The 24,399-nt window shown below is 39.9% G+C and overlaps 1 protein-coding gene across 1 annotated transcript in view; it reads right to left on the minus strand.

Annotated features, from left to right (window-relative positions):
- Positions 1–24,399, minus strand: part of CUBN (cubilin) — a 272,327-nt gene that overhangs the window by 241,334 nt on the left and 6,594 nt on the right. The window contains exons 7-14 of the mRNA XM_005687978.3: positions 15,373–15,499; positions 14,269–14,431; positions 12,388–12,519; positions 11,430–11,525; positions 9,455–9,573; positions 8,838–9,024; positions 7,112–7,224; positions 2,279–2,513 (exon numbers count right to left, since the gene is read on the minus strand). Coding sequence (XP_005688035.2) covers positions 2,279–2,513; positions 7,112–7,224; positions 8,838–9,024; positions 9,455–9,573; positions 11,430–11,525; positions 12,388–12,519; positions 14,269–14,431; positions 15,373–15,499 — 1,172 coding nt within the window. The remainder of the gene's footprint in view (positions 1–2,278; positions 2,514–7,111; positions 7,225–8,837; positions 9,025–9,454; positions 9,574–11,429; positions 11,526–12,387; positions 12,520–14,268; positions 14,432–15,372; positions 15,500–24,399) is intronic.

Consider the following 24,399-nt stretch of genomic DNA (forward strand, 5'->3'; position numbering starts at 1 on the left):
AAAACACAAAGGGGAAGACTACAGACCAACCAACAGGAAATAGGAGACAAAGCCCAAACCTCTGTGTGTAATTTGAAACCCAGACGGAGAGAAGGGAGGGAAAAAATGACAGAAGCAGAGGAGAAAATCATATCTCAAAAGATTTAGAAAAAGTATTTAGTGTTTTAGCATCCATTCATAATAAGCTAGAAATAAAAGGTGATAGTTGAAAAATGTTCATAAATTCTTTGGCGAGAAGTGGGGTCTGTGGCTCTTCCTCTTGAATATGGGTGGGCTTATGACTGCTTCAAGCAATTTATTTTTCTTTTCTTTTTTATCTTTTGGCCATACCACACAGCTTGTGGGATCTTAGTTCTCTGACTAAGGACTGAACCCACACCCTCAGCAGTGAAAGCACAGTCTTTCTTAGCCACTGGACCTCCAGGATATTCCTGTGACTGCTTCAGCCAGTTGAAAATATAGCAGAAATAACACAATATGATCTTGCCTGGAGAATCCCAGGGACGGGGGAGCCTGGTGGGCTGCCGTCTATGGGGTCACACAGAGTCAGACACAACTGAAGTGACTTAGCAGCAGCAGCAGCAGACCTCTCAGAAAAGGTCAGTACCAGTTATGTGGTACCTGCCTGGTCCTGCTGCAATGCATATTCTGAGAGAATCCAATGCTGGAAAGAAGTTCCACTACAGGGGCTTCCACTACTAAGACCACCACAGGAGAGGGGCTACAGGTAGGCATTCAAGTCAACAGCCTGGTTGAATTCTCATCCAGAGGCCAGCACTAATTGTTAGCCAAATGACTGAGTCATATTGGATTTCCAGCCTCATTGAGCCTTTAGATGACTACAGTCCCAGCCAATATCTGATTGTAACTGCTTAAGAGGTCAAGTGATTATTGCCATGCTGAGCCCTTTCCAAATTCCTGGTCCACAAAGTCAGAAATATAATAAGATGATTAATGCTCCACAATGCTAAATTTGTGTGTCATATGTTATCCAGCCATAACAATTCAGAGTGAACTTCCTTAATGTGATAAAAGTTATTTACAAAAACTTAACAGCTAAAACATGACATTTAAAGGCAGAATACTGAACATTTCCCCATGAGGTTGGAAATAAGACAGTGATACTCACTCTATCACTTTCATTCACTGTTATATTAGAAATTCTGGCCAAGCAAAGAAATAAGTCAAGGAAGAGAAATAACAGTTACAAAGATTGGCAAGAAAGTAGGTTACATAACAAATTCACAGATAATATCACTGTGTATGTATAGAAATCCAAAAGACTCTACTGAAAAATGGTTAGAATTGATAAGCAAATTAGCAATACAGCTGGGTTCAAAACCAAATATTTTAAAATAAATATACACAGGATTACCTCTATATATTAAAAACAAATTTTAAAAAATTTAGAAAAACAATATCATTTAACAAAATATTAAATAGCTAGGGAAAAAAATTAATAAAAGCTGTGGAATACTTAAGCATGGGAATCTACTAACCATTGCTAAATTAGAAGAGAACTAAGTAAATAAAGAAATAGTCCATGTTCATGGATTGTCAGGGTCAATATTTTTAAGAAGTCATTTCTTCCCAAGTTCATCACAGGTTCAACAAGACTTGAACTGAAGCAGCAGATTGTTGAGGGAAGTTAACAAGTTGCATGTGTAAGGATCTAGCATATTTTTGAAGAACAAGGTTAGAGGTTTTACACAACCAGATTTCAAGCTTCACTACTAAGCCAATGGGGCACAAGGATAAATAAACCAATAGAAAAGATGAGAAATTTCAGAAATAGATTCACAACTTTATTGATGAATGAACTGGAGGTTCAGAGTGCTGTTCTCACTTTTTTATATGTTAAAAAAATTCATAGTAAAAAAGTTTAAAAAATAGAGCACCAAAAACAAGCTAACCACAAAGGAACAAATCATCATATGACATGAAGATAAAAAAAAGAAAAGTACTAAGTGAAGGAAGAGGCAGAGTCCTCAGTAACACCCCTGCAGTATTTACTAGTAGAGATTATAAAAATGCTGTTTAGTAATTTCATAAGGGACCTTTTAAGACTCATGCTGTTTAAACTCTTTCAGTTCACCTATATTTTATTATTTCTGAACACAAAATGGAAGGCCACTGCATTTTAGGGTTTTTTTTTTAATTTTAAAATAATTATAGAACTGAGATCTCAAAACAGCTAATGTATCCAAAAGTCTAATACTGATCAACAATTTATGTAGCCTCAAGAGCTTGCTTTATTTCTCTCCATGTTTACACTTACCTGGTAGCTGTGTTTCCCATCTTATTGTAAAGCCTCTTTCACTTCTTAAATGTTCAGAATAGAAATGAAAATAGAGGGCGTTGTCACTACTGAGGAGCTCGTGAGGGGGGTTGGAGCCACAGAATCGTCCGAGCTGATGTGCTGCAGAGGAATCTCCATCGTGAATCTGAAGAAACTCGTGTGGACAGTTGTTTGTGGGTTCTAACTGAAAAAAAGTGAAAGTGATCCACAGTACCTGAAAAAAGAAAAAATGTCATAAGAGATTATTTTCCACTTCTATGTTAATTCTAAAGAATTTCTCCTACTAATTGGAAGCATTTCTATTGAGTCCCTTTCAAGAGACAGATCTATAATTTCCTATTACCTAATTATCCACAAACATGTATGGCAATTCTATATATTAAGTGAAACGTGTTAAAAATTGCTTAGACTTAACTTCAGCTAATATCAAAAATCTCAATATTAACAAGATGGACTTGTAATGGCTTTACTGAGGTACAAAGAACTGTACATATTTAATGTGTATAGTTTGAGAAGTTTGCAAATACGTAAACACCTGTGACACCATCAATGGAGTCAATATAAAAGACATAACCAATAGCTTCCAATTTCCTTCTCTCTCTCTTTTTTCCTCTCTCTCTCTTCCTTGTAAGAACATAGCATGTGATCTACCTTCTTACATTTTGAGTGCACAATGCTGTGTTGGTACCTATAGGAACAATGTTGTATGGCAGATCTCTAGAACTTATTCACCTTGTGTAACTGAAACATTATACCCATTAAGTTATTGTTCAATGGGTTAATGAAATAGATTTACCTAGATTTCATTAATCATAAAGTTCATTAAACAAAGTCACTCCAAATGTATAGCCAAGAGTGCTTCCAAATCAATAACATATAATATGACTATCTACCTTGAATTAAATTTAACTGACTGATAAATAGCCTGCAGCCTACTCGTAATTCATCAGTGACCCCCAGGGATGCTGATTCCTTTGTTGTTCCTCAGTTGCTCAGTCATGTCAGATTCTTTGAGACCCCATGGACTGCAGCACACCAGGCTTCCCTGTCCACCACCATCTCCCAGAGTTTGCTCAAACTCATGTGCATTCAGCCAGTGATGCCATCCAAACATCTCATCCTCTGTTGTCCCCTTCTCCTCCTGCCTGCAATCTTTCCCAGCACCAGGGTCTTTTCTAATGAGTCAGCTCTTTGCATCAGGTGGCCGAAGTATTGGAGTTTCAGCTTCAGCATCAGTCCTTCCAATGAAAATTCAGGGTTGATTTCCTTCAGGGTTGACTGATTTGATCTACATGCAGTCCAAGGAACTTTCAAAAGTCTTTTCCAACATCACAGTTTGAAAGCATCAATTCTCTGGCAGTCAGCCTTCTTTACGGTCCAACTCTCACATCCACACGTGACTACTAGAAAAACCAGAGCTTTGACTAGATGGATATTTGTTGGCAAAGTAACATCTCTGTTTTTTAATATGCTGTCTAGGTTGGTCATAGCTTTTCTTCCAAGGAACAAGCATCGTTTAATTTCATGGCTGCAGTCACCATCTGCAGTGATTTTAGAGCCCAAGGAAAGAAAGTATCTCACTGTTTCCATTGTTTCCCCATCTATTTGCCATGAAGTGATGGGACTGGATGCCATGATCTTAGTTTTTGGAATGTTTTTAAACCAGATTTTTCACTCTCCCCTTTCAACTCCACCAAGAGGCTCTTTAGTTCTTCACTTTCTGCCATAAGGGTAGTGTCACCTGCATATCTGAGGTTATTGATATTTCTCCCAGCAATTTTAATTCCAGCTTGTCCTTCATCCAGCCAGGCATTTTGCATGATGTACTCTGTATATAAGTTAAATAAGCAGGGTGACAACATACAGTGACGTACTCCTTTCCCAATCTGGAAGCAGTTCATTGTTCCATGTGTGGTTCTAACTGTTGCTTCTTGACCTGCACACAGACCTCTCAGGAGGCAGATAAGGTGGTCTCATATTAGTTTCAGAGAAGGCAATGATAACCTACTCCAGTACTCTTGCCTGGAAAACCCCACGGACAGAGGAGCCTGGTAGGCTGCAGTCCATGGGGTTGCGAAGGTCAGACACGACTGAGCGACTTCACTTTCACTTTTCACTTTCATATTAGTTTATTGTGAATCAAAGGCTTTAGTATGTCAGGGAAGTAATAGATTTTTTCTGGAATTCTCTTGTTTTTTTCTATGATTGGACATTGGCAATTTGATTGCTGGTTCCTCTACCTTTTCTAAATCCAGCTTGAACATCTGGAAGTTCACAGTTCACGTACTGTTGAAGCTTAGCTTGGAGAATTTTGAGCATTACTATGCTAGCATATGAAATGAGTGCAATTGTGTGGTAGTTTGAACATTCTCTGGCATTGCCTTTCTTTGGGATTGGAATGAAAACTGACCTTTTCCTGTCCTGTGGCCACTACTGAGTTTTCCAAATTTGCTGGCATATTGAATGTAGCATTTTAACAGCATCATTTTAGGGTTTGAAATAGCTCAACTGGAATTCCATCACCTCCACTAGCTTTGTTCATAGTGATGCTTCCTAAGGCCTACTTGACTTTGTACTCTAAGATGTCCAGCTCTAGATGAGCAATCACACCATTGTGGTTTACCATTGTGATAACCATTGTGGTTATCTGCATCATTAATATCCTTTTTGTATAGTTCTTCTGTGTATTCTTGCCACCTCTTCTTAATATCTTCTGCTTCTGTTAGGTCCATACTTCTTCTGTCTTTTATTGTTCCCATCTTTGCATGAAATGTTCCCTTGGTATCTCTAATTTTCTTGAAGAGACCTCTAGTCTTACCCATTCTGTTATTTTCCTCTATTTCTTTGCATTGAGCACTGAGGAAGGCTTTCTTATCTCTTCTTGCTATTCTTTGGAACTCTGCATTCAGATGGGTTTATCTTTCCTTTTCTCCTTTGCCTTTCGCTTCTCTTATTTTCTCAGCTATTAGGGGTCTCTGAACCTCTCAAGTGATACCCAGCCTGGATGGATGGCCTAGGATGTAGGCCTGTATAACGGGTATTCATCTTTGGTGTTTGGATGTCATTAAGGGATGAGAAATACCAAGAGCAGACATCAGGGAAAGGTACTATGAAGAGTTCTGAGTATGCAAGTAGGTGAGAATAAACATATAAATATGTCTCCAAGTTAAAATGTTAGACTGCGCAGACCTGAATATAGTAATATGACTAAAGAAACATGAAAGATTTTGTGCCGACAACCTCATCTGAAACATCCAAACTATCAGAAGGTGGTTGTTGAAAGAATCTAATTTATGATCTAAAACCACCACAGCATTCAGCTCATGAAAAAGGGAATCAGGATGTTTTTGAAATGCTATGCTAGGGTACTTTTTCTTACCCAACATTACATCATTTTTGTCCTTGAAGCCATTTCAATGAAAATCAAATAAATGTTTATAAATTGAAGTATCCTTATTTCAATATTATATAAACTGCATTATGTAAACTGTGATGGGGATAAGAAAATTCACAAGAATCAAAACAGCATAAAATTTTTTTACAAGCTCACAAGAAAAGAATTAAAATTTTTTCACAAAAAGATTTTTTCTTGAAAGAAACATGTTTTCAATGTCAGGAAACAGAATTCATGAAAACTAAATGGAAGGAAGGAAATTCACATAACATACCCACTGGGAGATCAACTTTGGAGTTTACTCTATTGTGGGATCACCAGACCCCAAAGAATCCTTGCTCAAGGGAAAAAATATTTCTGACCTTGACAATGACCTCTGCAACATTAGTTTGCTGGGAAAAGTTAATAGTATTTCAAGGGAAAGCCTCAGCTAGTCAGACATACAACTTTACTTTAATGAGTCCATGAGGTGGTTGAGAAATAAATATTTGGAAAAGTCTGAATAATGCTGGAGATAAAAGCACTAAAACCTTGGGCTAGGATCTTAATTTGAAGACCATTTGCCCAGCAGTCCAGTCACTAGAGTCGAATGGCCTGGGTTCAGGTCCCTGCAGGCCACTTAAAGACCTCATACCCTTGGACAGACGTCTCAGCTGCTCAAGGGTAACTGAGGTGATGGGAGTTAAAATGCAATACTTAAACATATGTAAAGCAATGAACATAGCACACTTGGAGAGTGTGTTATCAGAGAAGACTTGGATAAGGAAACCATCTTAACAGCAGTCTCCATTTTGGCACAATGATCAACATAACATTGAATGATCACTACCAGTTTGGTGACAATGTGACTTTACAAATGGCTGACTTGCCATCAGCCAATCCATGTAAAGAAGTGTCTGTACTGGACAAAGCACAGGCTTTGAAAGACAAACTTGGCTTTAAAATCCAACTAGTCCAATTACCAGCTAAAGAGTGTTTTTAGAAACACTGCAAAGTGCACAGTTCAACTTCTTTTCCTCTGCAGTGTGTGGAGAGTCCCTCTCAGGGATGAATAGAAGCTTTTCCAATTATTTAGCTTCTCATAGTTTCCATTATTTCATCTACACAAATGAGGATACCAATACTTCAATTAAAAGAGCTAGTGTAAGTTTTCGAGAAAGGTATACAAAATACTTAGCCCAAAGCCTGATACTTAGAAAGTCTTCAATATTTTGTTGTTCAGTTGCCAAGTCGTGTCTGACTCTTTGTCACCCCATGCCAGGCTTCCCTGTCCCTCACCATCTCCCGGAGCTTGCCCAAGGTCCTCAATATATGACAGCTGAATTATCATTATATGTAAAATAATGTAATATACACATGTAATACATATTCATACATATAAATGAAACACAGGAGTGGCTGGGAGACGCTGTATTTACCTTTCCCTCTTCAGTTTGGATAACCCAGAAGCAGTTAATGTCATGAGCATAAGCAACATCAGGGCTCACGAAGCTGAAGCTTCCGTTCATCCCCGAGAGGGACTCTCCACACACTGCAGAGGAAAAGAAGTTGAACTGTGCTTTTCAGAGACGCTGGAAAGGAGGCCAGGCAACTCCCACTCTGCCCCTGAAGCCTTTAGAGAGTCTGAGTAATTCATGCTGGAGACAAAAGCCTGCCATTCTTTCTTCTCATCGGTCTCCTTCTTCCTTCAACATCTACTCAATTCCCACCTTGCGCTCAGAGTCCAGCTTACATGTCCTCATCTCCACCTGAGTTTCCCTGCCTCTCAGTGTTTCCTCTGGCCCTCATTCCCTCTGTGTCTGTGGCACCTGACCCCACACAATTTAATTCTTATCTTTAATTCTTGTCTCCCCTCTGCCATATCAACTTTGTCTCCTCAACTGGAAGAAACGCTCAAAGTAGGTGGAGACTATTTTATTTTCTGTTTCCTTATTGTTCCACAGGGTCTACCAGAGTCCTAAACACACAATAAAGCCTCAGTAGCTGTGCTGATTGAAATCAGGAGGAATGAGGCACAGGAGGAGCGGTCAGAAGAGGTTTACGGAGAAGGCTGAATACGAAGACTTCCTTAGGGACAGATACATTCTGATGGGAAGCCAAGAAGGATTTTGGAGAGGTTTGGGGAGATAAATTTTCCAAATAAAGGAACACAGCAGAAAGGTGGTGGCACATGGCATCAGGAGATAAGAAAACTGTCTGGCTTGAAAGGGCATACTTTTAGGGAACTAGTGAAGAAAAGATTAGATGGTTAGGGTGAGGCTTGATTGTAGAGGATGATTGAAAAACAGTCTCCCAGGTTCATTCGCAGTGTAATATTAACTCTCATTTCACTAGATGATTTGCATGTCATCTAGTAACCTTCAGTACCTTCATTTGGCATTTGGAGGTATACATGGTTTTCTCCATTTTAAAAATAAGAAAACTGAAGTTCAGAAATTAAGCTACTTCCTTGAGACTGTGGCTACTAAATGGAGAATCTGAAAAACCCAGAAATGCAGAATCCAAAGGTTGTCTTCTTTGTGCTATAATTTAGTCTTTTATATCATTTTAAGCTTAAATGTCTTTATTCCACAACTAAACTCCTTGAGGGCAAAAGCTCTTTTTATATATTTATAAGATATATACATATATATTTTTCACATATACTCCTTTTGTATTCCTCAGTATGCTAAAGACTTTTTTTATTTTAAATTTAAAAAGCAAACAAAACAACCAAAAAAAAAAAAACAAAACAAAACACCTAGTCCTGATCTTTATTTAACAGGCAAAAGGGAGCCACTGTATATTCTAGAACAGGAGAGTGACATGAGTATCTGTAATATTCCAAAGAAATGAAATGGCTGCTATAGAGAAGACTCTCCCTTAGAAAACTATAATAACTTAGTATATTTTGCTTTCAAAAGGGACATTATGAAAATGGAAAATATGAATGTTTTCTTTTATGAAAAGATTTGTATGGCTTAAGTCGAATTTGCCTTATCTTACTTTGTGAATTTCAAACCATTTCTGCAAGGGAAGACTTAGTTCTAAACCTTTGAGCAACTGAACATGAAAGCAGGTTGTTCCGTGGAAAAGCTACAGCAGGACTCAAGGATGACACTTCTAAACTGTGAGCATCTGTGGTATAAGAGATGTTGAGTGTACCTTCCTGGGGAATGTGACAGAGAAATCCAGTCCAGAAACGTGTGCATTCACAACTGAAAGCATTAACGCCGTCCACACAGGTTCCCCCATTCAGACAGGGGTTGCTCAGACACTCATTGATGTTTTCTGTACAGTTGACACCAGTCCAGCCAGATTCACACTTACAGACATAACCAGAGACTGTTTCCTGAGGAAAGAAGAAACACCATGTCACAGAATGCAGAGACAGACAGTAATCATGACCCAACCTAAGTAATAAAGAACAGCATGCTACATATTTCAAGGGGAAGGTGTTGAACCACGAGCATCTTCCAGGAGCCTAACTACTAATTCATTTAAATATTAATTCCAAAGAATAAGAAATTAGATGTATTTGGGTCAAACTGTAGGCTTTGTTTTACTGCTTTGTAAATCACTGAGAGAAAAAAATGAACTCATTGGTTTTTCCTGGGAACTAAAGTCATTACCTACCTTTTATCTGAAAGCTATTGACAACTCTTTATCTTAAGCTTGAATCATTACCTTAAAACTCATAAATCATAGGAAACATATTGCACAGAAGTGAACTAAATTTATTCTCCAGCACTCAGTTCCCTTAGGAAGAACAAAGGACTCACAATGCATTGTCCATTTACACAGGGCTGACTCAGGCACATATTACTGAGTTGCACACATCCATTTGGCCCATAACCATTTCCAGTATATCCCAGAAGACAAGTGCAAAGAGGTAAGAAACCTGTTTGGAAATAGAGATGGAAATGTAAGTGCAGGTCCAGGAAGAAAACTCAGGCTCTGTGGTCTAGATAAGGAATCCTCAAAGTCTGCTCATACCCTGGGGCAGACAAGGCAAAGTGCGAGGTGAAAAGATTTAGAATCTTTTTTTCCCCTAGTTTTTAATCTTAAGAATAAGAAAGACAGGACACATTATCAATACTTTATTTACAGATTGACACTGGTGCTGTCAGTCCGTATGTCATAGTCCTGAGTTGTGTTAAAAAAAAACGTGAGACCCAGCAAGGGGAAAGGGAGTTTCCTATCAAGGAGGGGTTGGCAGCAGGAAAGAGCATTCCTGCAATGATGGTATCTGTACACATACTGAGCCCTAGAAATACATATCATTATAAAAGTTCCATTTATGGATGAAGACAAAGCACAGAGAGATTAAGTGCCTTGATCACAGACCCATAGCTAGAACATGGTGGAGCCAAGGGAAAAATAAAGTGCAATCTTCTAGATTTCAACTCCTAACCACTTCAGTAGGCTGTTACTCATTTAACAAACACTTAAATAGTCATACATATATATTTAATATGTGCATACATACACATTTATATTCTCTCATATGTGAGATATATGTGACGTGCATATAAGTGACAAGTTAGTAAAATAAAGGCAGTATTTTGAAATAGCATGAGATATGATATATAATTCAATACATGGAGTTGGAGACACCTATTTGGACAAAAACATCAAACTAGATTTCTATTTGATGCTGTAGATAAAAATAAATCCTGAAAAGATCAAAGATTTTAATATTAAAAATAAATGAAAGTAAGAAGGACCATATGTCAATACTTGACTTTCAAAGAGTTTGGTAGGGAAGGCCAAATTCTAAGAGGAGAAATGCTAAAATGAAAGATTTACCTTTTTGACCACATAAAAAACTTAAATGTCTAAATAGAAAACACTACCATAAAGTTAAAATAAAAACCACATGCCAAGAAAAATATATATAAAATATAAAATAAAGAGATAATATCCTCATAGTACAAAATGAAATTTCACAGATCAGTAAGATAGCAGATGAACAAAGGACCTTAAAAAAATTAAATGGCTAGTAAATATGTGAAATTTTTCATTATTTAATTAGTACTAATCAAAGTTTTTTGATTTAGTCAAAATTAAAATAATGAGAAGGCAATTTTTGCCTATGAAATTGATGAAAATGAAAACTCACTGTAGTATCCATTATTGTCAAGGGTGGGGTAAATGTATATTTGTACAGACTGTTAATAAGCAAATAAATTATTTATTCTTGAAAAAAAAAGTTTAGTAATATGCATGTATTTTTAAAGTTTTAGTAGGTGAAACTTTTATGCAACACTGCAGATCCTGAAGGTTTGCCCTGGATCCATTTTTTTCCTTTCTTAGTAGGGAACTCTTTATTTATTTATTTATTTATTTACTTTTTAGGAACTCTTTATTTTAACTGAGGGTGTGGGCATCTGGAATAAAGACTATATTTCCCAACCTTCCTTGCAGCCACACTTAGCCACCTCACTCAGTCAGGCCAAAGGCCCAGAAAGGGGAGTCCTTAGAGACAGCTGACATGTTCTTCCTTTCTCCTCTTCTCCTTGCTGCTGGAATATAGTCATGAATCTATCTGCTAGTTTAATTATCTTGGGAAAAACTTGCAAAAACTAGAGCAAATCATAAAAAATCCAATTGTATAGTTTTATAACATGGATTGATATTTGGTTTGAAGACCAAAGTAAGAATTTTGGAAGTAGAGGATTTTGATTTTAAAAGGTTGATTTGCTTTAGAAGGTCATCCTAAAATACCCCAAACCAGAGGGAGAGATGAGTCATTACCTAGAGCCGAGGAGCATGATGCCTGTGGGTGGCAGCCTCCGTTATTGACCGAGCAGCGGTCTATGAGCGTGCAGACTCTCCCATCACCCTGATAACCTGAGCAGAGCAAGAGCAGGCAAGTGAAAAACAGTGTCAGCAACATACAAGAAGAAGAATTCCAATCTGAGAATCAAATATCAGGGCCCAGACCAACCAGAGATCTTCCATCATCAAAACAGAAGATGTAAATAAAATATGTCATAAATAAAATTACACAGTTAAGAAAATGGACAACAAGAATTAGGAACCTAGTTTTGGAAACAATGTTCAGGGTTGTTTCTAATGACAAAAATAAAAATTAAAAGATATGAAAACTATGGAGAGACTTAGAAAGTGCTGACTCTAAGGAAGTGACATTTTTCAATCACAGTGACTTCAAAGCTTTGAGCTGAATTATTTCAAAAGTCCAAAGTACTGCTGTTTCATGATAATAAAACATACAGGGTTTTGGTTTGCCCCTTAGAACTCCCTGAACTTCTTGGATAGTAACTCAATTTAGATTAGAAAATAGGAGTCATGACTTCTTTCTGGAAGAGAAAGGAAATGCACATGTATGATATGCCTACCATTAGGTCTGGTATTTAGTAAACTTTATATGGAAAACATCTCATGAATCCATTATATTAATAAACTATGTGAACAATACATCTGTGATCCACAGAGAAAACCTGTCAAGTTCTTCATTACTTCAAGAGGCCATCCCACAGTTGGTAAAGGCTTATTATTTTCCATTGATATACAAAGTAACTTTTCTTTCTTTCTTATAACACATACTAATGTATCCTGGATCCAGAAGTCAAACTTTTTGCACTATTCAGCTTGCTTCCTTAGACATAAGTCATATTTACAATGGAACACAAGATCCTGTTTTCAAATGTACATTGTGTCTATAATGGTATCAGGAAATATGGTGTAGCACCTGGTGGACATGGATGACAGTAGTAAGATCCAGGCGTATTTGTACACTCCACAAGTGGAGCCACAGAACAGCCGCCATTGTTTATCTCGCATTCATTGATATCTTTGCAAATGTATCCATTTCCTTGCCAGCCTAGAAAAACAGAAGGTTTGAAAAGTTAGTTAAAAACATGTAAAAACCTGCTTAACTATGTAAAGAAACACAGCTTAAAATGGTATATGTTCTGCCTTTCAGGTTGGCAAAAGCTGCTTTAAATACTTATAATCAAATTCCGGCAAAGAGTTGCACACACTTGGTAGTCTTATATGCTATTAAGAGTCAGATGTTAGATTAATTAAACCTATTTGGAAACAGATCTAGCTGTGTTCATTAAAGATTTTAAAATACATAACTTTGACTAACAATTCCACTTCTGAAAACTTATTCTACAATGATAAAATTGTCATCAGGTTTTATCTGACAGCAGATAAACTGTCAGTTTATCGTTTATAAAAATGCAGGTAAGTCTACCACAGCATTGTTTAATGGGGAAAAAAAAAACTCTCAATGGTCCACAGTGACATATACTGAATGTACTATGACTCATCTAAACCAATGGATGCTTAAAGTTATTTTTAGTAGTATGTGCACACACTGAAGGATTTTCCCATACATATTTTAATGGAAAATATCAAATTTTAGAAATGTATGCAGAGCTATGATCACAGTTTGGGGAAATAATTTTTTTAAAACCTGCATATTGGTCTCTGTGTCTGTATAAATGAAGGAAAAGGTAGAAGAGGAGAGAGGCACAGGGTTTTCCGATGATACACCCAGGTGAGGGCTACTAGACTCTAGTTGAAGGAAAGTTACCTGGCTCAAAATAGCCTGGAGTTAAAACTCCCTCCAGATCCTCCCCACCATTCTATGCAAAACGAAGAACTCTCTCACCCAAAGAAAAAAAAATGGACATTAAGTTTGATTATGCCCAGCTCCCAACCAGTCCCAGCCTCTGGCCAATCTCCAGAATTCCTTGCCCTAGTCATTTAAGAGAAATACTCTGAAGAACCTTGGAGAAGAACAGGCCCCCTCAAGACAGTAGATTTCCACATATATGCCTATATATACTTACTGTTTTCTTGGGTTAGTGCAGCAGCTCACTAATCTGACTGCTGCCCCTTCTTGCCTCATTGCTGCTGCTGCTGCTAAATCGTTTCAGTCGTGTCCGACTCTGTGCGACCCCATAGACGGCCGCCCACCAGGCTCCCCCGTCCCTGGGATTCTCCAGGCAAGAACACTGGAGTGGGTTGCCATTTCCTTCTCCAATGCATTAAAGTGAAAAGTGAAAGTAAAGTCGCTCAGTCGTGCCCGACTCTTAGCGACCCCATGGACTGCAGCCTACCAGGCTCCTCCGTCCACGGGATTTTCCAGGCAAGAGTACTGAAGTGGAGTGCCATTGTCTTCTCCGCTCGCCTCATTAAAGGTGATCTGTTCCTGTAAAGTGCTGGTCTCGTTCTTTTCTGAACCTTGCCTTCTCTACCTCCCTTACTCTACACTAGTGAACACACTCAGAGATCAAACCATTTGCCCAAGTTTACAAACAGCTGGCTTGTATGAAAGGTGGAACCAGAGCACATGTCTTTTGATCTCAAATCTAATCAAGGTCACAGCAATAAAATCTACAGCTAATCCTGGCCGTGCCACTCAATTCTACCACTCTTTGGGACAAACCACCCATTTCTTTCACTGAACTGCTGCAGCAGTTAGATGAAACTGGATGGGAAGGCATCCTGAAAACAGCTTTCTTATCCCTCGGCAGTGAAAGGAAATTGGTCCTGCCATCTTGCTTGACTGGCATGGGGAGCCTGGCACCTGGGCCCAGGAGGGGACACACCCACATACCTGTGGGGCAGGCCCCACAATAGAAGGATCCCGGGGTGTTGAAACACTGCACAAGTTCTGAGCAAGGTGCAGGCCAGAGGTTGCACTCATCTACGTCCAGCGTACAGGCCGTGCTGTTCGACGGGGCCTTCCACCCAGCATCACAGATGCAGCTGTACTCGGGCTGGAGGAGCGACAAAGGTGTGAAGTCAGGCAGTCAGCAGAATGAGCACAAAAAGCCTTTGAAAAACCTCACTGAGCCCGCAACTGATTCCTCCTCTAATGTTCATTTCCTCGAGACCAATCGAGTGGCTTCTCTTTTCTTCCTACATGATTAAGCATTTAGACCAGACCATGCAAAAAAGAGAAACGGCTTTATTTCAGAGTAAGGGAAACCTATAATTTGCCCCCAAAGATGCCTGGAAAAAAGCAACAACAATCAAGAGCCGTGAGTCAATATAATTAAAGTCAATAAGCTCAGCCTGCTTTTAGAGGGAAAAACATCCATGTAGTCACAGACCTTGGAAAATCAATTCTGTTTGTTTCCTTTTTGAAGGTCACACACATACTACCCTCCCACCATGGCTGGAAGGGAACATTTTTCCATCACATAAGCAGGGAAAAAACAACAACAACAACAACTAAAAATAAATACCTGAAGGTCTCAAGGAGGGCCAACTGGGCCAGGGCTGGTTGACCTCTGGGCCAGGAATCAAGGTCAGCACAAGGGATACTTAGAGAAGTGGGCTCAAAGGGGGCCAGGGGCCAGGACAAATGCAGGCTCCTTAAAACTGAATGTCACAAACAAGGGCAGGACTTTTGTGTTTCCGTATCTTGTCATTGTTAAAACTCACAAGGTCATGTCTCACAGCGAGAGTCATGGGCAAATAATAAAAACATGAGTAATTTAATGAAATCAGCCTCTGGATCCATTTTCTGCTTACTTATGAACAACCCTCATCACCTTCCTCATCTGAGCCCAGCTGAAGGGCAGGCAAATTCTCGAATATACCCCTCTGCAGCCCCACAGGATCCTGTACGTACACACACAGCTACAGAGAATGAGGAACTAATAAACAGCCTCCCCTGCCATCCCCGAGGGGGCCCACTCTAGAAGGGACCCACCTCTCCAGCCTTCACTCGGACCAGATCCTCGCAGATGCCGTGGACACAGCGCACCTTGGAACCCCCCTCACAGTCATCATATTTGGATGCACACTGGGGGCCGTGGGTCTCAGGTGAGCAGAGACAACTGTTGGTCACACAAAGTACAACTCAGGACCTGTTTCTTAGCATCAGTTTAAAAATTAATAATAATTCTGATTGCAGGTCAGTGATATGCACATAGAATCATAAACCAGAAAACCAGATTTACTGGCTGGAGTCTTAGAATAAAGTCACTCTGCTCCTCTTGAAGTGGCAGATTGAGTAAATGTGCTGTCATCTCAAATACAAGATGAGAGGGCACAACTACCTCTCTAAATTCTTTTGCTATCAGGTCAAACAGCACTGTCAAAGGTCAGACAACTATGAACTAAGGGAGATAGAGTTCATTCAGGATGGTAGAGATCATCACATCCATTCATCGGCCACCCAGCTGGCTCCTCCAGTAAGGGCAGGTGACCTTGACCAAATGGGTAAATTCTCGAATATACTCTAGGTTTGTATAACTCCATAAGCAGTGGTATATCCACATCTCAGAACCTTTGATTATGATAATCATTTGCAAAGGCCACATTTCTTCTCTCCATAAGCGATAAGTTAACATAGTAACAGTTCTTTCATAGCCACTCACAAGATGTATTCATTACATGACATCTAAGCTAACCTAGTTGTTTTGTCCTAAGATTTCAATTCAGTAATAATCAAACAAACAAGGCTTGCTCCTTGGAAGAAAGGCTACGACAAACCTAGACAGCATGTTAAAAAGCAGAGACATCACTTTGCCAACAAATGTCCATAAAATCAAAGCTATGGTTTCTTCAGTAATCATGTACAGATGTGAGAGTTGGACGAAGAAGAAAGCTGAGCACTTAAGAATTGATGTTTTTGAACTGTGGTGCTGGAGAAGACTCTTGTGAGTTCCTTGGACAGTAAGGGACAGTCAATCCTAAAGGAGATCAACCCTGAATATCTATTGGAAAGACTGATGCTGAAGATGAAGCTCCAATACTTTGACCACTTGATGCAAAGAGCTGACTCTTTTGGAAAAGATCTTGATGCTAGAAAAGATTGACAGCAGGAGGAGAAGAGGGTTGATAGAGAATGAGATGGTTGGATGGTATCACTGACTCAATGGACATGAGTTTGAGCAAACTCCAAGAGATAGTGAAGGACAGGGAACCCTGGCATGTTGCAGTTCATGGCATCACAAAGAGTCATACATGACTTAGAGACTGAACAAAAGTTGTTTTAAACCATTGCAACCTTAAAGTTGCTAAGTTAGTTTTATATCTGCCCTGCAGTTTCAGAGAGAATATGGATGATGTGAGACAGCAGCTGCGGAAAAGGGAAGAGGCAGAGAAGTCACAGAGCTCATTTACACGTGTCTGAGCACAGCTGATGGGGTGAGAGTCAGGTCTGGTTGGCACCGTTTGCCTGACTTGAACTGCGTTGGCCACTGGGGCCAAGGGTCAGAGTCAAGGAACGAGAACCTGTGTGGCCATGGACTGTGAACTAGTTTCTGAGTGTTCTGGAAAAGGGGTCACTCTACCAGGTAAAGAAGCTCTTTTAGTGATATGCGTTGAGGATTTCCCCCCAGCTGTTAAGAATCTGCCTGCCAATGCAGGGGACACGGGGTTGGATCCATGGTCTGGGAAGACCCCACATGCCTCGGAGCAACTAAGCCTGTGCACCACAACGACTGAAGCCTGAATGCCTAGAGCCTGTGCTCTGCAACAAGAGAAGCCACTGTAATGAGACCTCCACTGCAACTAGAGAGCAGTCCCCACTCGTTGCAACTGGAGAAAGCACAGCAATGAAGACCCAGCACAGCCATTAATTAATTAATTAATTTTTCAAAAATACATGTTGAGGCACAAAAAGCTCAGCTGATGTCCATGGGTAAAAATAAACATGTGACTGGCAGCAAGGGAAAGGAGAGTTTGGCTGTTAGAGAAGCACTAGGGGTCTCACTCTGGGCACAGAACTTGGTGTAGCCATGGAGGCCCCAGAAACAACTGCTGGGTGGCATCTTTGAGGTTTTAAGGAAGAAAGAGATCAATGAATGTGGCTGGAAATGGAGAGTTAAGAATGTGGTGAATACCATTCAGGCTAACCAAGTAGGGCTGCCAGACCCAGCAAATAAAGATATAGGATAAAATTTGGATTTCAGATAAATACCTTTTTGTTGTAAGTATATCCCATCCAATTCACAACATGTGTGCATGCTAAGTTGCTTCAGTTATGTCCCACTCTTTGTGACCCTATGGACTGTAGCCTACCAAGGCTCCTCTGTGCATGGGATTCTTGAAGCAAAAGTACTGGAGTGGGTTGCCATGCTCTGCTCCAGGAGATCTTCCCAACCCAGGGATCAAACCCGTGTCTCTTATCTCTCCTGCATTGGCAGGTGGGCTCTTTATCATTAGCACCACCTGAGAAGCCCTGCAACTCACAACATCAATATATAATTGAGTAAAAGCTGTTCCATTAATAAATTACATTTCTGAACATTCCAAGGTTGCCTTTCTCATTAAGACAAGGTCAGAGATTAATAGCAATACATGATTAAACTTAAAAAGGAATTCAATTACTCATTCCTTACCCATAGCTATTTATCTTCTCATTTTCCATACTTCCCCTGTCATATTCTCTTCCCTTTCCTCATTCACTCTCCCATCCTTATACAGAGCATTCTGAGAATTTAATTAGACACTTGGAGATAATAGGACTTAGACCATTTCTTCATATATGTGAGGATTTGATCCTGGTGGCTTCCTTGCTAAAAGTTTATTTTACCAGCATCTCCACTCACTAAAAAAAATTTTTTTAATCTTTAAACCAACTATTACTAGCTTTCTGAGTCTCTGATGCATGAGAAGTCTGAGTATTCAAGACTGCCTCGGTTTAAATCTTGATGCTACCTGTTAACTCTTCACCTGAGACAATGTAATAATAACTCCCTCTGCCTCTGTTTCTTGTAAATTAATAGTGTCAAGCTATGAGCTCTATTTTCACCTTGGGGTCTAAAGGCATTTTCCTGTAGGAAGTGCTCAGAAAATTGTGTTTATCTTATCACTAAATGCTTTATTATTGGAAAAGGGCTAGAGAGTTAAGCAAAGATATTGGTTCAAGGACCTGCAGTTAAATCCTCCCTCTTTATCTCTCTCTTCCTTGTCCCTTGCTATTGTCATTCAGAGAGGAGTAAATTTTAATCCTACAGTTCAGTTCAGTTCAGTTCAGTCGCTCAGTCGTGTCCGACTCTTTGCGACCCCATGAATCGCAGCACGCTAGGCCTCCTTGTCCATCACCATCTCCCGGAATTCACTCAGACTCACATCCATCGAGTCCGTGATGCCATCCAGCCATCTCATCCTCGGTTGTCCCCTTCTCCTCCTGCCCCCAATCTCTCCCAGCATCAGAGTCTTTTCCAGAGTCAACTCTTCGCATGAGGTGGCCAAAGTACTGCAGTTTCAGCTTTAGCATCATTCCTTCCAAAGAAATCCCAGGGCTGAACTTCTTCAGAATGGACTGGTTGGATCTCCTTGCAGTCCAAGGGACCCTCAAGAGTCTTCTCCAACAACACAATTCAAAAGCATCAATTCTTTGGCACTCAGCCTTCTTCACAGTCCAACTCTCACATCCATACATGACCACAGGAAAAATTATAGCCTTGACTAGATGGACCTTAGTCGGTAAAGTAATGTCTCTGCTTTTGAATATGCTATCTAGGTTGGTCATAACTTTTCTTCCAAGGAGTAAGCGTCTTTAAATTTCATGGCTGCAGTCACCATCTGCAGTAATTTTGGAGCCCCCCAAAATAAAGTCTGACACTGTTTCTACTGTTTCCCCATCTATTTCCCATGAAGTGATGGGACCAGATGCCATGATCTTCGTTTTCTGAATGTTGAGCTTTAAGCCAACTTTTTCACTCTCCTCTTTCACTTTCATCAAGAGACTTTTTAGTTCCTCTTCACTTTCTGCCATAAGGGTGGTGTCATCGGCATATCTGAGGTTATTGGTATTTCTCCCGGCAATCTTGATTCCAGCTTGTGTTTCTTCCAGCCCAGCATTTCTCATGATGTACTCTGCATAGAAGTTAAATAAGCAGGGTGACAATATACAGCCTTGACGTACTCCTTTTCCTATTTGGAACCAGTCTGTTGTTCCATGTCCAGTTCTAACTGTTGCTTCCTGACCTGCATACAGATTTCTCAAGAGGCAGGTTAGGTGGTCTGGTATTCCCATCTCTCTCAGAATTTTCCACAGTTTATTGTGATCCACACAGTCAAAGGCTTTGGCATAGTCAATAAAGTAGAAATAGATGTTTTTCTGGAACTCTCTTGCTTTTTCCATGATCCAGCGGATGTTGGCAATTTGATCTCTGGTTCCTCTGCCTTTTCTAAAACCAGCTTGAACATCGGGGAGTTCACGGTTCACGTATTGCTGAAGTCTGGCTTGGAGAATTTTGAGCATTACTTTACCAGCATGTGAGATGAGTGCAATTGTGTGGTAGTTTGAGCATTCTTTGGCATTGCGTTTCTTTGGAATTGGAATGAAAAAGGACCTTTTCCAGTCCTGTGGCCACTGCTGAGTTTTCCACATTTGCTGGCATATTGAGTGGAGCACTTTCACAGCATCATCTTTCAGGATTTGAAACAGCTCAACTGGAATTCCATCACCTCCTCTAGCTTTGTTCCTAGTGATGCTTTCTAAGGCCCAAGGTTTCCCTAAACAGCTACAAGTATACTTCTCTCATTTAAGTTTAGATAAGGTGAGAAGCTCCAATACTTTGGCAATGAGCCAACTCATTGGAAAAGACCTTGATGCTGGGAAAGATTGAGGGCAAGAGGAGAAGAGATGATGAAGCAACAGAAGATGAGATGGTTAGATAGCATCCCCAAGTCAATGGACATGAATCTGAGCAAACTTCAGGAGATTGTGAAGGACAGGAAAGCCTGATGTGCTATAGTTCATGGGGTTGCAAAGAGTCAGACACAACTTATAGAGTCGGACACAATTTAGTGACTCAACAAGAGGAAGGTGAGAAGTGGAAAGCTGAAAGGAAGAAGAAAGCCAGATACATTAGCAATTTCCTCACTATGATACTTAAAGACAAGCATTTTTAATCCCATTTTATTGGCAAGGTTCAAATTGCCCAAGGCACGGGATTAGCAATTGGCAGAAGATAAATTTACACCTAAGATAGTGTTACTCTTGTACTACTGTTTTTCCACATCACATTCCCACCTTCTGAAAGGGAGAGTTAGTTGAATACTTTCCCTTTTTATATATCTTTTAACACAACAGTGCTTACATGTAAAATGTATTAATAAATTCTCAGGGTGTCTAGATATGCCTTTAAAGAAACAGAGTAGTGAATTTCATGCCCTCTTGAAGAAGTAACTTTTGTAACGACTTTCTGTTGCTGATTTGGTTCCAGTATAAAAAAAAGCGGGGGGGCTTTTCTGTCTTGAAAAACACTGCAAGTACATTTGGCCATTGAGAAGAGGTCACACATACTTCCATGGTCATAGTTTAACTTGCGTTAGAGCCCATGGTTCAATATTAATATAACTGACTAACTAAAAGAGGTCATATGCTTTATACCTAACTCCATTCCATTTGAGCTAAAACCAGATGATTCTCATCATTTAAGCTCTCCCTATTTTAAAACCCACTAGTGATAAAAATGAAAATAAGTAAAACAAAATATGATAATCACCATTGCATTCCTGGAGGAAAAACAAACAACAAACTTAACTTCCTTTTTTCTATAAAGCCTTCTAGATCCGAGCTGGAAGTATATAACATGCACCATCTATGCAGGCAAATGTGGATCCCATGGGCTGTTTTAAACCCACAGTCAGCAGGAAACAGTAAGAATCAATTCTTCAGAATAAAGAGGTAAAAACATATTGAGCAGTGGTGAAATATTATGGGTTAGCTGCCTGACCACTTGGAAAAAGATTGGGAGCCCCAGGAGTTGGAGGAAACCAACAGTGGTTGTCCTTGCTGTATTCTCATGATTCCAAAAATCAGTTTTTAGTTTAGGGGGAGAATGGATACATGTACATGCCTGAGTACATGTAAATGTCTGAGTCCCTTTGCTGTCCACCTGAAACTATCACAACATTGTTAATTAGCTATACTCCAAAATAAAATCAAAAGTTTAAAAAAATAAGAGAATTTTTATCAGAATTTTTTCTGTGAAATGGGGCTTTCAGTGAACTAGTATTTGCATAGCATTTTATCTTTCGATGGCTCAGATGATAAAGTCTACAATGCGGAAGACCTGGGTTCGATCCCTGGGTCGGGAAGATCCCTTGGAGAAGGAAATGGCAATCTACTCCAGTACTATTGCCTGGAAAATCCCACGACAGAGGAGCCTGGTAGGCTACAGTCCATGGGGTCGAAAAGAGTCGGACAGGACTGAGCGACTTCACTTTCACTTTCACTTTTTATCTTTCAAAGGTCTTTACCAATAAAAGTTATTAATCCCTTTAAATAAAGACTCCTTTGTCTCTCACAAGTAATGGATTCCAAGAGTTAGGGACTGAAGGAGGCTGCAAATCCAGAGCAAACTGCCCACTGCAGATTATTCAACAAGGGCTCAAGTCCGTCTTCAGCAACTGTTCCCAGAAGTTTCCTGAAGGAGTTTCTAATCTCAAGGAAGCTACTGATTAACAAAGACTTAACCTCCCATAATGAACAGAACTCAAGAAAGTATCGAAGGGCTCTGTTTCATTCCACATAGATTCCACAAAACAACCTTTTAATCTTACGCTCATATACACGTTTCTATTTTCTTTTTTTCCTTCAAAAAGTCTTCACGATATGCCTGAATGAGAGTATTCAGGTCAGAGACAATCAGCTGGAATTCTTGAGGCTTCACACACTATTCCCACAGCAAGAAGAAACCAGATTAAACGCTGTGCCCCCTAACGTCCTCCAGGGAACCTGTGGCGGGCAAAAACTAGAAACCCAAATCATTTCCAGAGTCAGCACAATCAATCCTTGGTCTTCTCTGATAGGATTGTGCAAGGGAATAATTCAGTACTCCTCTACCAAGTTTAATCTGCCATTTAGGCAACTCTCAACAAGTAAAATTGTTCTTTCTCTCTTGCTCACTCGCTTGCTCGTGTGCACTCTCTCTCTCTCTCTCTCTCTCCCTCCCTCCCTCCCTCCCTGCTTTCCTCCCTCCTTCCTTCTCATTTCTATGTGGAAAAATTAACCTCTGACATGCAGGCAATAATTGTGTTAAAAATTTTCTTTTCATGACTTCCCTGGCAGTCTAGTGGTTAAGACTCCACGCTTCCACTGCAGGGAGGATGGGTTTGATTCCTGGTTGGGGTACTAAGATGCCACATACCATGTCAAGAAAACAAACAACAACAACAAAAATTTTTAACCTTTCTTTTCATTGCCATTTTTCAGGGGTAAAAATGCAAATTTGTCCTGGAAGGAAAAACGATTTTGTCTTGATCTATGGATCTTTCCTCCCCGATGCACGTTTGTTATTTTGCTGGCTTGCAAGACTCCAGAAGACAGGGATGATAAAGGGAGAGAGAGTGAGAACTAATCTCCAGGACATTCCTCGATGTCAGAAACATGGGAACGATCTGTGCTAGGAATCATTTGCCAGAGTTATCTCCAAGCAGCAGTTTTCCCTGATAAATGCTCATAAATAGAAATCAGGAGATAATGCTTTCAAGGTACTGAAAGATTAGACTTGCATTCTGGATCCAAGTTTGAGTATTTATCAAAACAGGGATCAGGGGGTTCTTTTAAAGGAGAAATAAAATTTGGAGAACAAAAAGCTCTTTAATAACATAATACTTCATTGACATCAGAGACGTACAATGTGCAGGATATTGAAACTGAAAGACGTATCCACCAAAAGCTGGAATGAGTTAAATTTGTAACTTGCAATGAGGAAAAACTTTTAAGATCATAGTAAAAGAATTAAAGGAACAACAATAAAAGAAAAAGATTGTGGTTGTTTTTAAGAATATAGTGTGCTAATAAATGACAAGGTCAAAAACAAAATTCATGCACTCTTTTTTGCTGGGAAGGACAGAATGGGTTGTTACAAGGGAACTGAAGAATATGACAGCAAGGATACTGGAAAAGAGTGAATAGCTGCTCCTGATTCCAGTAAGATAAAACAGAGATTCTGTCACAACAGAACCCATTTCTTTCTTTATCTCTTAATAATCACAGAATATACAAGACCCACCAAAATATGGGGAAAGACAATGTCTAGAGATTTTTTTAAAGTGATTTTAAGGAACTACAGAAACCGAAGCTTGTTATTGATCTGCCATACGTTTTTGGACTTGATTACTTCACAAGATAGTACATGAGTCAGTTTCACTTGGCAGACCAATATTCCTAGAGTTTGGTGGGAACATGGAGGCACTGTGATGCCCAAGTCAGCTTTGTAAGAGAAGGGAAGTTTTCCTGTGGAGGGTGATGCCTGATTTGAGCAGGAGAATGCTGCAGATGAGCCCTGTGACAGAGTCAATCAGAAGAAAAGATGGCGGATGGGAGCAGGGAGACGAATACGGTGAGGGGCCTGATGACTAACTGAAGAGAGACAATGAGGATTATCCATGCGAAGAAAACTCGGTTCACTCTGCTCTGGTTATGGCGGACATTGTGCACAGTGTTTGAATGGAGAAGTCCTGACTGTTTCTATCAGCTCTCTCAGCTACTGACTGTGGGGGGTGGCAGGGGAGGGGAGAGGGGGGCAGGTTGTCCGTCTTCTACATGAGGCTCTCCCATGGCTATCCCCTCCATGGTTTGACTTCTACTAACCCCTCTGCCTTATCTTGCCCCGGGCCATCCTCACTCTACACCAGCCATGGGGGCTCCTTCCTGTTCCTCAGAGAACAGGTTTCTTCATGGGGTGAGAGTTGAGGTCACACAAGGTTTTCTCCACCTAAGGAAACAGCTCTGTGTATGTTAGATAAACACCGCGTGACTTCCCTA

This window comes from Capra hircus, chromosome 13 (genome assembly GCF_001704415.2).
Source record: "Capra hircus breed San Clemente chromosome 13, ASM170441v1, whole genome shotgun sequence".
NCBI lineage: Eukaryota > Metazoa > Chordata > Mammalia > Artiodactyla > Bovidae > Capra > Capra hircus.